We start from the raw sequence: 13392 nt of genomic DNA on the forward strand, positions 1-13392 counted from the left end.
CTGCTGCTAGATGGAAGTTGCTAGTGGAACTAGGCTCCACACACACACACACACACACACACACACACACACACACACACACACACACACACTGGGACCAGATTCCCTCGGAGGTTGAAGTGCATGGCCCTATGAAACCGAAGTCAATGTGCTGCTAACAGCTTTTCTTCCTCCACTGTCCCTGTCCCCTTACTGGACTCCAACCAGAGGTCTCCTTGACAACGTACCAACCAGTTGTGCTATAGAAAAGGATCCTATTGGATAGCACCATTGGTGAGCTTAAGGCACGTTCTTACCTCCGATACACCTATCATGTAGCATAGACTTAGACCTCAAACACAAACCTTCACAGGGTCATACTGAGATAAGTAACTGTTTAATCAACTATTTACTAATGACATTTGGTCATTAATCCCTTTTCTGGCCAGAGTTAGGACAGTTTAAACTGAACCATAAGAATACCGCTCATTAGGGATTTCATAACCATGATCCTTTGGGACATGGTTAAAGGTCTGATTGGTATATACACTGAACAAATAGTATTTTTGAGGAGTATTTCTGTCTGTAATAAAGCCCTTTTGTAGGGAAAAACTAATTCTGATTGGCTGGGCCTGGGTCCCCAGCGGGTGGGCCCACTGCCCAGTCATGTGAAATCCATAGATTAGGGACTAATTTATTTATTTAAATTGACTGATTTCCTTTTATGAACTGTAACTCAGCAAAATCTTTGAAATTGTTGCATGTTGCGTTTATATATTTGTTCAGTATAGGTCAGGGTTAGGCTAGTAGCCTGCTCACCTGTTGATGTAGCTGAGGGCAACATAGGTGGGCTGCTGCTGCTCCTGGTTCTCCAACTGATGAGGATCTGTGTCTGACGAGAGACAGACGGGAGAGAGAGAGGGAGAGGGGGAGGGGGAGGGGAGGGAGAGGGGGAGGGAGAGAGAGGTTAGCCTGATCATATAACAGCAGACATGACACACACACAGCAACAAAGCTGTCACTGCATGGTCCTCATTACAATCACATGTGGTCAAGAGGGGAGGCAGTGGTTGTGTGTTCGGACTGGGTGTGTGTCACTCTTACCAAAACAACAGTAGCTAGCTAGTGTGATGATGTTTAACAAATTACGTCATGGGCTGCTGTCTAGACTAGCCGTCGTCCTCAAGCTAAGCACAGCTGGAGATCGTCCACAAACCACCTCGTATCCAAACCCCTCTCTCACATCTCATCAACAAACTAGATAAATTAGCTTTTCATTAAAAACGCACAACAAAGAAGGCTGGGTCTAATCTAGGCTACACAACGTATTTAATGAAGCCTTCCATGGCGCTGGCTGGCACTGGGCTTTCTCATAAGTCTTCTGTGGTCCTCTGAAGCTCAATTGGTAGAGCATGGCGCTTGTAACGCCAGGGTAGTGGGTTCGATCCCCGGGACCACCCATACGTAAAAAAAAATGTATGCACACATGACTGTAAGTCGCTTTGGATAAAAGCGTCTGCTAAATGGCATTTTATTATTATTTTTATTCTGATCTGATCCAACTTTAACTATGCAGCCTCTTCCTTACTGCAGTCACCATGTTGCCCATAGTTTAGACAACCCTCCACACACTGTGCTTTCCCATGCTGTGCTCCAGACGTTTGGCTCGGCTCTGCAGTGCTGCCAAACAACGGACAGCCTCTCTCCCTCCATCCCTCCCTCTCTCCCTCCCTCCCTCCCTCCCTCCCTCCCTCCCTCCCTCCCTCCCTCCCTCCCTCCCTCCCTCCCTCCCTCCCTCCCTCCATCTCTCTCTCCCTCCCGTCACACCCTGAGGTGAACCAGGCCCAACTTCAAACAGCCTCCCCACTGCGATGCCATGTGGGAGTGCGGAGATGCCCCATAAACCCACCCCGTGTCTGCCACTCACCAGCTGTGCCTGCCTACCTAGTGCCTGCCTCTGCCTGGTCTGGCCTGGGCTATGGGAAAGTGCTGCCCCCCTGTGGCCATGAAGAGAAACACTGGCAGCATGTGGCCCCAAGGGTCAAAGGTTATATCCCAAATGGCACTCTATTCAGTATATAGTGCATTACATTTGACCAGGGCCATTTGGGACACAGAAAAGCAACCACAGCCTTTAGGGGAAGGGTTCTTCAAAACTACAGCTCTGGTCTGGAGAGCCACTACTGAGGCAGCCTTTTATTCCAGCCCAGCACTAAACAACCTGATTCAGACAATCACAGTGTATCAATATAATGACACTGTGTATGGTGTTCGCCTCACTGGCAAATCTAGCAAATCTAATAAATAGATAACGCTAAGTGCAGTTTGAGGGTCTTTAAATCACATGGTCAAGTAGAAGAGGAAAGCAAGTAGCAACGTGTTGTGTTGTGTCCCAAAATACACCCTGGTATCCACCTGAGGTCACACTGATTTATTCATATAAAGCAGAAGCACTTTGTTCTGAAGCACCTCCGTGAACATCTTCAAAGCTCTCCCACTGAGGTGTTGCCCCAGATTCACACTAGATCTGACCTGTAACCCCTCATAAAAACGACTTCTGCAGCTTTTCCGGAGAGCGTTCACTTTGGGTGGGCCCAACATAGAGATCTTATTAAATTAAGTGTTCCTTATGTAATTCTACGGGGCCCAATGTTGTCCATGGACAACAGTAGCTAGGTACGTGTTATGTGCACCAAAACACACCCTAGTACCTTTGCCCATCTTCCCATCTTAGGTCCTGCGGTCTGTGTGTGCAGAATGGTGAAAGTGGACAGTGGGTCTGGTCAGAGGATTTGGGGTGTGTGTGGATGGACATAGTGGCAAGCGTACAAGGCTCCCTCTTACACACTGATGGACGCTCGCATGCACACACACACACACACACACACACAGTGTTCACATACACACACGTTGAAGCCGTGCTGGGGTAATGGCTGACAGATGCACCACCAGTCTTCACTGCCATGATTCCATCCCTCCTCTAATGCATCCTATAGGTCTATAGGCTAGGCTATAGCTATAGGTCTCTTAACGCTTGCCTTTATGTTCATTCAGCGTAGGCTAAAGTGTTTAGCAGACACTCGTATCCAGAGCGACTTACAGACAGTGCATTCAACTAGGCCTATGTTGTTTAGTAGGAAAAAAATATCCCAGTTACTCAAGTAGGCTCTTCTACGACCCATATTCAGCTTTGGAGCTGTCATCTTCAGCTTTGGAGCTGTCATATTCAGCTTTGGAGCTGTCATATTCAGCTTTGGAGCTATCATATTCAGCTTTGGAGCTGTCATCTTCAGCTTTGGAGCTGTCATATTCAGCTTTGGAGCTGTCATCTTCAGCTTTGGAGCTGTCATATTCAGCTGTGGAGCTGTCATATTCAGCTTTGGAGCTGTCATATTCAGCTTTGGAGCTGTCATATTCAGCTTTGGAGCTGTCATATTCAGCTGTGGAGCTGTCATATTCAGCTGTGGAGCTGTCATATTCAGCTTTGGAGCTGTCATATTCAGCTTTGGAGCTGTCATATTCAGCTTTGGAGCTGTCATATTCAGCTTTGGAGCTATCATATTCAGCTTTGGAGCTGTCATATTCAGCTGTGGAGCTGTCATATTCAGCTTTGGAGCTGTCATATTCAGCTTTGGAGCTATCATATTCAGCTTTGGAACTGAAAGCAAACATAGCACATCACCAAGGTCCAGCCCAATGCTGTTACTGTAGATGTGAAATGAGGCTGTCCATGTAGCCTGGAGCTGTAAATTAAGAACACCTCTCCATTAAGAGAGAATGGAGATGATACAACCACTATACTACCACTACCACTATACTACCACTATTCATTTGATAACACCTGCTGCAGCCGCTGCAAACTAGCCGACAACAAAAGCTAGCTAGCTAGACCGGGGGAAAACTACTGCTAGCTATTGCGCAGTGACCCGTTGGCCTTCAAGAAGGCAGAAGTTTCGAGGCTGTAATCGCTGCCAAAGGTGCTTCAACAAAGTACTGAGTAAAGGGTCTGAATTCTTATGTAAATAAGGTATTTCTGTTTTTTATTTTTAATACATTTGCTAACATTTCTAAAAACCTGTTTTCGCTTTATCATTATGGGGTAATGTGTGTAGATTGATGAGGGAAAAAAATGCATTTCATCCATTTTAGAATAAGGCTGTAATGTAACAAAATGTGGAACAACTGAAGGGGTCTGAATACTTTCTGAAAGCACTGTAGGTGTCTTGTTGATAGATGAAAAGGCAGCGAGTCAGTTGGTTCCCGCATTTCTGTACGATGAATCCATAAATAATCTAGACCTACATGCAACAGCATGCGTCATCACTATCTTTCCTTAGCGGTACCTCAAACTGTCGTGATTACCAACTTTTAGGAGTTGATTTTACTCCTGGCTCAGAGCTTGTCTGGGCAGTGTCTTAACATCATCCTAAAACCTACTCTGAGCTGGGAGTATTTTTAGTCATAAAACAGGTTTTAACAGGATTCCTAGGATCTTTTCTGAGATGCTTTGTGGATACGGGCCCAGAGCTCTATGGGCCCTGGTCAAAAGTAAATGCACTAAACAGGGAATAGGGTGCCAATTGGACTGCGTCCCCTTTTCTGGGCACTAGGGCTACACTAGTGCATGGCAGTGCAGTGGCAGTGTTTGCTTGTGGTCTCCCACCAGGTAATATATTGTAGTGGTCCAAACCTCAACCTCAGCGGTCTGGAGGGAGGTAGGTAGGGTTTCTCTCAGAGCTCCACTCGCTGAGACTGAGTGTTTCATTAACTGTGATTTACCCACTGTGAAAAGGACCGCACACCTCTCCTCTCCCACCCGCTCGGAGACATAAAACTAGAAAGACACATTAATGAATGCATTATTCCCCTCCTGTCAAAAGCTGGGAGAGCGGGGTATATGTGGTAGGGTGGGTGTATGTGGGGTAGGGTGGGTGTATGTGGGGTAGGGTGGGTGTATGTGGGGTAGGCACTTAAATGTTTTACCTCTCTGTTTAACTCTGTTGCAGATAACCATGCCCCATATAAGAGATTAAGGGTAAAAGACAGATCTAACCCATGGTTCATGCATGAATTGTCTTAAAGATTTCATGAAAGAAAGTTAGCTTGGGCTAAGGCTAGATTGACTGATTCTACCTCTGACTGGCAGTCCTTCAGACATTTGAGAAACAGATGTCTTACTCTGGTTCGAAAAGCAAAGTCAACATACTTCTTGAATTGTGTATCTGAGAGTGGTGGAAATCCAGCTAAATTCTGGAAAGTGGTCAAAAAATCCACCCCCTCATGGATTGATAATAATTTGACATTTAAAAAACATACGGATGAGCTAGTTAAGAAGCTGAGATTTAAAGTAGGCTTATTTTATAGAAATACAGCGGGGGGAAAAAGTATTTAGTCAGCCACCAATTGTGCAAGTTCTCCCACTTAAAAAGATGAGAGAGGCCTGTAATTTTCATTATAGGTACACGTCAACTATGACAGACAAAATGATAATTTTTTTCTCCAGAAAATCACATTGTAGGATTTTTTATGAATTTATTTGCAAATTATGGTGGAAAATAAGTATTTGGTCAATAACAAAAGTTTCTCAATACTTTGTTATATACCCTTTGTTGGCAATGACACAGGTCAAACGTTTTCTGTAAGTCTTCACAAGGTTTTCACACACTGTTGCTGGTATTTTGGCCCATTCCTCCATGCAGATCTCCTCTAGAGCAGTGATGTTTTGGGGCTGTCGCTGGGCAACACGGACTTTCAACTCCCTCCAAAGATTTTCTATGGGGTTGAGATCTGGAGACTGGCTAGGCCACTCCAAGACCTTGAAATGCTTCTTACGAAGCCACTCCTTCGTTGCCCGGGCGGTGTGTTTGGGATCATTGTCATGCTGAAAGACCCAGCCACGTTTCATCTTCAATGCCTTGCTGATGGAAGGAGGTTTTCACTCAAAATCTCACGATGCATGGCCCAATTCATTATTTCCTTTACACGGATCAGTCGTCCTGGTCCCTTTGCCCTTGTCTGTGAGAGCCAGAAATCTTGCTTGTTTGTAGGTGACCAAATACTTATTTTCCACCATAATTTGCAAATCAATTCATAAAAAATCCTTCAATGTGATTTTCTGGATTTTTTTTCCTCAATTTGTCTGTCATAGTTGACGTGTACCTATGATGAAAATTACAGGCCTCTCTCATCTTTTTAAGTGGGAGAACTTGCACAATTGGTGGCTGACTAAATACTTTTTTCCCCCACTGTAGATCATGTCTCTCCCTAAACAGCAGGAAGCAGATTGTACAGGTAACTCTCCTGCCAGTTCTTTACGCCTCTCCAGAAACAGCAGGAAGCAGATTGTACAGGTAACTCTCCTGCCAGTTCTTTACGCCTCTCCAGATACAGCAGGAAGCAGATTGTACAGTCAACTTTCCTGCCAGTTCTTAACTACGGTGACACCATTTACCAGAATGCAGCAGCAACTACTCTTAAACATTTGGATGCCGTCTACCATAGTGTCCTTCGCTTTATCACAGGTGATTGTTTTAATACACATCCCTGGATCCTGTATCAAAATGTTGGCTGGTCCTCATTAAAGTCCCGTAGATCACTTCATTACTCCCTTTTTGTTTACAAAGCTCTACTATACAAGCTTCTGACTTACCTTTGCTGTTAAAGTATAAAAACATGAGATACCAAACACGTTCACGGGGTTGGTTAACTCTTGCGATTCCTCGGGTCTCCACCGAACTAGGTAAATCCGCTTTTAGTTTTAACGCTCCACAATTTTGGAATTACTTACACAATTCATTACATTTGGATTCCCTGGTGCCACTAGGGCATTTTAAAACCCTGATGATAAAATGAGTTCACCGAGGTGTGCAATTGTTTTGATTGACTAATAATTTGTTTATGATGTTCTAATGCAATGTACTGGTTATTCTATCTTGTATCTTGTAGTTGTATCTTTTATTTTATGTCAGAGCACCATTAAAAATGAGACCCTGGTCTCAATTGGGCTCCCATGATTAAATAAGTGACTAAAAATAATAAAATAATGAGCTGTCCACAGGAGCAGAGAGCAGAGTCATGGAGGGCTGCTCACCGGCCACGCTATTAGCCCTGGATCAATCCACTCACACACACTGTAAATCACATACACCTCAGCTGGCCTGAGTGTGTATCTGGTAGGGGGCCAGCTTCCCAGAGCCCCAACCAACCGCTCCCCTCTGGGGCCACCAGCGCAGAGACCCCCCTGGCCCCCTCTGATCCCCCACCCCCCTGACAGCCCCCCAGGACCAGGATGTGGACCCACCCATTAGGGCCAGAGTGTGGACCCCCCCATTAGGACCAGGGTGTGGACCCCTGGAGAGGAGAGAGGGCTAAACCATCCACACAGGTGGTCCACAGCGGTGGTCTGTCTATCTGTCTGTTGGTTCTAGGGTGTACAGTGAGGGAAAAAAGTATTTGATCCCCTGCTGATTTTGTACATTTGCCCACTGACAAAGACATGATCAGTCTATCATTTTAATGGTAGGTTTATTTGAACAGTGAGAGACAGAATAACAACAAAAAAATCCAGAAAAACGCATGTCAAAAATGTTATAAATTGATTTACATTTTAATGAGGGAAATAAGTATTTGACCCCTCTGCAAAACATGACTTAGTACATGGTGGCAAAACCCTTGTTGGCAATCACAGAGGTCAGACGTTTCTTGTAGTTGGCCACCAGGTTTGTACACATCTCAGGAGGGATTTTGTCCCACTCCTCTTTGCAGATCTTCTCCAAGTCATTAAGGTTTCGAGGCTGACGTTTGGCAACTCGAACCTTCAGCTCCCTCCACAGATTTTCTATGGGATTAAGGTCTGGAGACTGGCTAGGCCACTCCAGGACCTTAATGTGCTTCTTCTTGAGCCACTCCTTTGTTGCCTTGGCCGTGTGTTTTGGGTCATTGTCATGCTGGAATAACCATCCACGACCCATTTTCAATGCCCTGGCTGAGGGAAGGAGGTTCTCACCCAAGATTTGACAGTACATGGCCCCTTCCATCGTCCCTTTGATGCGGTGAAGTTGTCCTGTCCCCTTAGCAGAAAAACACCCCCAAAGCATAATGTTTCCACCTCCATGTTTGACAGTGGGGATGGTGTTCTTGGGGTCATAGGCAGCATTCCTCCTCCTCCAAACACGGCGAGTTGAGTTGATGCCAAAGAGCTCGATTTTGGTCTCATCTGACCACAACACTTTCACCCAGTTCTCCTCTGAATCATTCAGATGTTCATTGGCAAACTTCAGACGGGCCTGTATATGTGCTTTCTTGAGCATTGGGACCTTGCGGGCACTGCAGGATTTCAGTCCTTCAAGGCGTAGTGTGTTACCAATTGTTTTCTTGGTGACTATGGTCCCAGCTGCCTTGAGATCATTGACAAGATCCTCCCGTGTAGTTCTGGGCTGATTCCTCACCGTTCTCATGATCATTGCAACTCCACAAGGTGAGATCTTGCATGGAGCCCCAGGCCGAGGGAGATTGACAGTTCTTTTGTGTTTCTTCAATTTGCGAATAATCATACCAACTGTTGTCACCTTCTCACCAAGCTGCTTGGCGATGGTCTTGTAGCCCATTCCAGCCTTGTGTAGGTCTACAATCTTGTCCCTGACATCTTTGGAGAGCTCTTTGGTCTTGGCCATGGTGGAGAGTTTGGAATCTGATTGATTGATTGCTTCTGTGGACAGGTGTCTTTTATACAGGTAACAAGCTGAGATTAGGAGCACTCCCTTTAAGAGTGTGCTCCCAATCTCAGCTCGTTACCTGTATAAAAGACACCTGGGAGCCAGAAATCTTTCTGATTGAAAGGGGGTCAAATACTTATTTCCCTCATTAAAATGAAAAAATCAATTTATAACATTTTTGACATGCGTTTTTCTGGATGTTTTTGTTGTTATTCTGTCTCTCACTGTTCAAATAAACCTACCATTAAATGTATAGACTGATCATTTCTTTGTCAGTGGGCAAATGTACAAAATCAGCAGGGGATCAAATACTTTTTTCCCTCACTGTATTGGTTTTGTTAAAGTCACCTGATGCTAAAATGCTCTGATCAAGACAACACACTCCCTCCTGAGTCAGTGGCACGTAGGTACAGGAAGAACACTTTAAAATCAGTGAACGCAACTGCACAAAGTGACTAAATGAGTTGTTGCTTTTAACAAACTTACTGGCAGGCCTGTAACAGGTAGTACGGTGAGACTGAAAACATCCCAGCAGCATAAGTAAGAGGCAGACATGACGTAATGGCCGTGTTCTAGTTAGGCAAGATAGTTAAAGAGAGACCCCTCGCTACGTCCAGACTCCAGCCTGTATGGGCCAGCCAACCACAGGACGGACGGTGATCACCATCATCACACAACAAAACACAACTTGCCTTCCTGAGGCAAGAGAGGAAGTGACGCCCCCTGTACCCCTTCATTACCCCCCACCCAACTTCCCTCAAGACACAGGCCCTACCCCCCCTCCTCTCCACCCACCCTCCCTTCCACGTTTATTTCCACCAACCAGCCAGTCAGTCAGTCACCTATCCCAGCAGCCCCTTCCCCCTCAACCCAGTGCACTGCTGGACAGCGTGGAGTGGTAAGGTTCATGGTGACATGTTTATGGTGGGTCTGAGCAGTGGGGAACACTGGCCAGAGTCCTGGTACAGGGAACACATTGAGACACCACTTCCACAGAGGAAATGAAACCACAGAGTCAAACTGCACTTCACTGGTTGGTAGTCTGGTCCCTGCTGCTGCTACCGCAGGTCCTTAAATAACACGGCTGATTGTACAATGACTGAACCTGAGATGTGAAAATGGACTGAAAACAGATAGGCTATGCATGCACTCACATGTACATACAGGCATTGACACACACACAGACACACACAGTCTTGTTTTACTATCCTTGTGGGGACACACAATTGATTCCCATTCTAAATTAAATTTGACCTAACCCTTAACCCTAAACCTAACCTTAACCCTAACCCTAACCTTTAACCCCTAATCCTAACCCTAATTCTAACACTCATTCTAACCTTAACTCTAAACCCCCTAGAAATAGCCTTTTTCCTTGTGGGGAATAACAAAATGTCCCCAGTTGGTCAAATTTTTGTTTGTTTACTATTCTTGTGGGGACTTCTGGTCCCCACAAGTATAGTTAAACACGTCCACACACAGACACACCCACCCCCTCAACCCAGAACCAGATCCCCTAGTGAGTGTGTAATATCAACACCGCCTGCAGGTTATCTGCTACAGCTCCACTACAGTATAAAGACAGTTCTGTTCTAGAGTCAGAGTTAGTCACCTCCTGACTGAGAACAGCAGTGACTGACTGGACTGGTGTCAGCCGGTGTGTGTGTGTGTGTGCATGTGTGTTATTGGTAGGGGTGACTAACTGACTGACTAAACTGAGTGCAGCACTGGTGTCAGCCGGGGGGAGGGGCGAGGGGTAGGGGGGTAAATGTAATTAGGTCCACCAGGTGCAGAGATCGGGGCGCCAGTTACTGCTTCCCAAATTTATTATTTCCGCTCAGCAGATTTTGGGGGGTGCATTCCTCAAGCCCCTAAATGAGCCCCCTGTGTAGAGAGCAGCTACAAACAGGCCCATTGTTAGAGCAGACAGACAGACAGACAGACAGACAGACAGACAGACAGACAGACAGACAGACAGACAGACAGACAGACTGGCAGACTGGCAGACAGGGAGGCAGACAGACTGGCAGACAGACAGACAGACAGACAGACAGACAGACAGACAGACAGACAGACAGACAGACAGACAGGCAGGCAGGCAGGCAGGCAGGCAGGCAGGCAGGCAGGCAGGCAGGCAGACAGACAGATAGGCTGGTAGGGATGGAGGTGAGCCCCAGACAGAGACACAGCCAGGGCTACATAACCGAGGATAAGGCTCTCTCTCTCTCTGGTCCTACACTGACCTGTCTCCCACAGAACACAGAACACACAGAGAGATCTGAGCCGGGACAAACTAAACCCACCAGTGGTCAGTTTAACCACTACTAGACCACTACAGGACCATTGGGGAGATTTAACCACTACTAGACCACTACAGGACCATTGGGGGAGATTTAACCACTACTAGACCACTACAGGACCATTGGGGCGCTTTAACCACTACTAGACCACTACAGGACCATTGGGGGAGATTTAACCACTACTAGACCACTACAGGACCATTGGGGAGATTTAACCACTACTAGACCACTACAGGACCATTGGGGCGCTTTAACCACTACTAGACCACTACAGGACCATTGGGGCGCTTTAACCACTACTAGACCACTACAGGACCATTGGGGCGCTTTAACCACTACTAGACCACTACAGGACCATTGGGGGAGATTTAACCACTACTAGACCACTACAGGACCATTGGGGGAGATTTAACCACTACTAGACCACTACAGGACCATTGGGGGAGATTTAACCACTACTAGACCACTACAGGACCATTGGGGCGCTTACTGTAACATGGTGGTTGGGCTGAAATTGGCCTTAAAGCTCCTGTTATTCCCCAGTCCGTTTTAGAGAGCCAGTCCAGGGCTACGTCTCAAATGGCACTCTATCTTCCCTATATAACACACTACTTTTGACCAGGGCCCTAGTAGTGCACTATATAGGGAATAGGGTGCCATTCAGGATGCAGTTCAGGACCCATTAGCACCTGTTGTGATAAACCCTGCTGAGGGTTGTCAGGGGTTACTGGACTTAGTGGACCCGCCAATATTCACATTAGCGGCTTAAGTCTGTTTTCATATCAGAGTTGAAATATAGAGTCTGTCATTAGGGGAAACGTAGGCCGAACCACTAACCAGGCTCCAGTGAAGCCACGCCACCTTGCAACATATTCATTGGAAATGCTGTAGAAGTTGTAATAGACCTCAGCTTTTATGGCCGGTGGTAGCCTCGAGGTTAGAGAGATGGGCCAGTAAGGGTTGACGGTTCGAATCCCAAGGCTGATGGGAGAATATCTGGTGGGAGTGAGACCCTGATTAAAAGTTGACACAGCAATTCAAGAGACATAAACATTGTAGGTTAGGCTATGTCCTCAAAACACTTGAGAAGTACTGAAATTAGAACAACGGTAACGTTCTTTACACGCTCTATGGACAGGAACACATTCAGTAGATATATCCAGTCACGTGATCTTATGCTTCTGAAAAGCATCACCTCTTTAGGGGGATCAGGAGAGGGCTGTATGTATCTAGCGTATCAGAGTAAGGGTGCTGATCTAGGATCAGGTCCTCCTGGTCCATGTACTCTTATTCATTGGGATCTAAAATGCAAAAGTGATCCTTGATCAGCTCTCCCACCGAGATGCTTGATCCATACGGCTCTTTCAATGGGCGGCAGGTAGCCCAGCGGGCCAGTAACTGAAATGTTGCTAGTTGGAATCCCAGAGCCGACCAAGTGGGGAAATCTGTTGATGTGCCCTTGAGCAAGGCACTTAACCCTAAATTGCTCCAGGGTCGCTGTTGATAATGGCCGACCCTGGCCGTGACCCCAGGGTATCTCAGGGGGAGTTGGGATATGCCAAAACACATTTCCAATTCACACACGTGTATAATACACACCTGTACATGTGAAATAGGACAAATATAAACCCCCACTGTTTTAGCACGGGCCTCTCATCAACAACCCACCGCTGCCACCTACTGCTCACAACCCCAAACAGGAGGCTCCCGGCTGGAACATGGAAGGGGAGTACGGGGACAAGAACGCCTTGTGAGCTTGTTTTCCAGGCCCCTTCCCTAATTATACAGCAGAATGTGTTTGAGAGCAGCAGGCCACCAGATGAGGAGGAAGAAACGCCAAATCAAGCACCCTCGTTGTAATCCGCTTGGCAGGATGCGTCAGATTTCGCACTCCTGCGAGGCGAAGGCGGGCACAGGGTAGGCCAGCGGACCTCGGAGGGGGTTCAGTGTGTCTGTGTGTGTGTGAGAGGCAGGGGAGCCGCTGAGTTTTTCCACTCTGGGCACCACTAATTGGCTCATTATTCCCCAATAAGTCATTGGAAGTGTTGGGAGCCCCCCTCCTTGGGCTAACACCTTGGACACATGCACAGCACACAAGCAGAGGGTTAAAGGAGGGTATAGAGGATATTGAAGGCTGAGCTGGGCAAGACTGGGCTGGGGCTCGCACTGGGGCTGGGGTTATGGCTGAGGCAGGGGGTTGGGCTGGGAGCTGGGCTGGGGGCTGGGGCTGAGGCAGGGGGTTGGGCTGGGGGGCTGAGGCAGGGGGTTGGACTGGGGGCTGGGGCTGAGGCAGGTGGTTGGGCTGGGAGCTGGGCTGGGGGGCTGGGCTAGGGCTGGGGCTGAGGCAGGGGGTTGGGCTGGGGGGCTGAGGCAGGGGGTTGGACTGGGGGCTGGGGCTG

The 13392-nt window shown here is 47.1% G+C and overlaps 1 protein-coding gene across 1 annotated transcript in view; it reads right to left on the reverse strand.

Moving 5' to 3' along the window:
- Window positions 1-13392, reverse strand: part of LOC121558325 (juxtaposed with another zinc finger protein 1-like) — a 30728-nt gene that overhangs the window by 8137 nt on the left and 9199 nt on the right. The window contains exon 2 of the mRNA XM_041871725.2: window positions 799-871. Coding sequence (XP_041727659.1) covers window positions 799-871 — 73 coding nt within the window. The remainder of the gene's footprint in view (window positions 1-798; window positions 872-13392) is intronic.

The sequence above is a fragment of the Coregonus clupeaformis genome, unplaced genomic scaffold (assembly GCF_020615455.1).
Source record: "Coregonus clupeaformis isolate EN_2021a unplaced genomic scaffold, ASM2061545v1 scaf0386, whole genome shotgun sequence".
NCBI classification, from domain to species: Eukaryota; Metazoa; Chordata; class Actinopteri; order Salmoniformes; family Salmonidae; genus Coregonus; species Coregonus clupeaformis.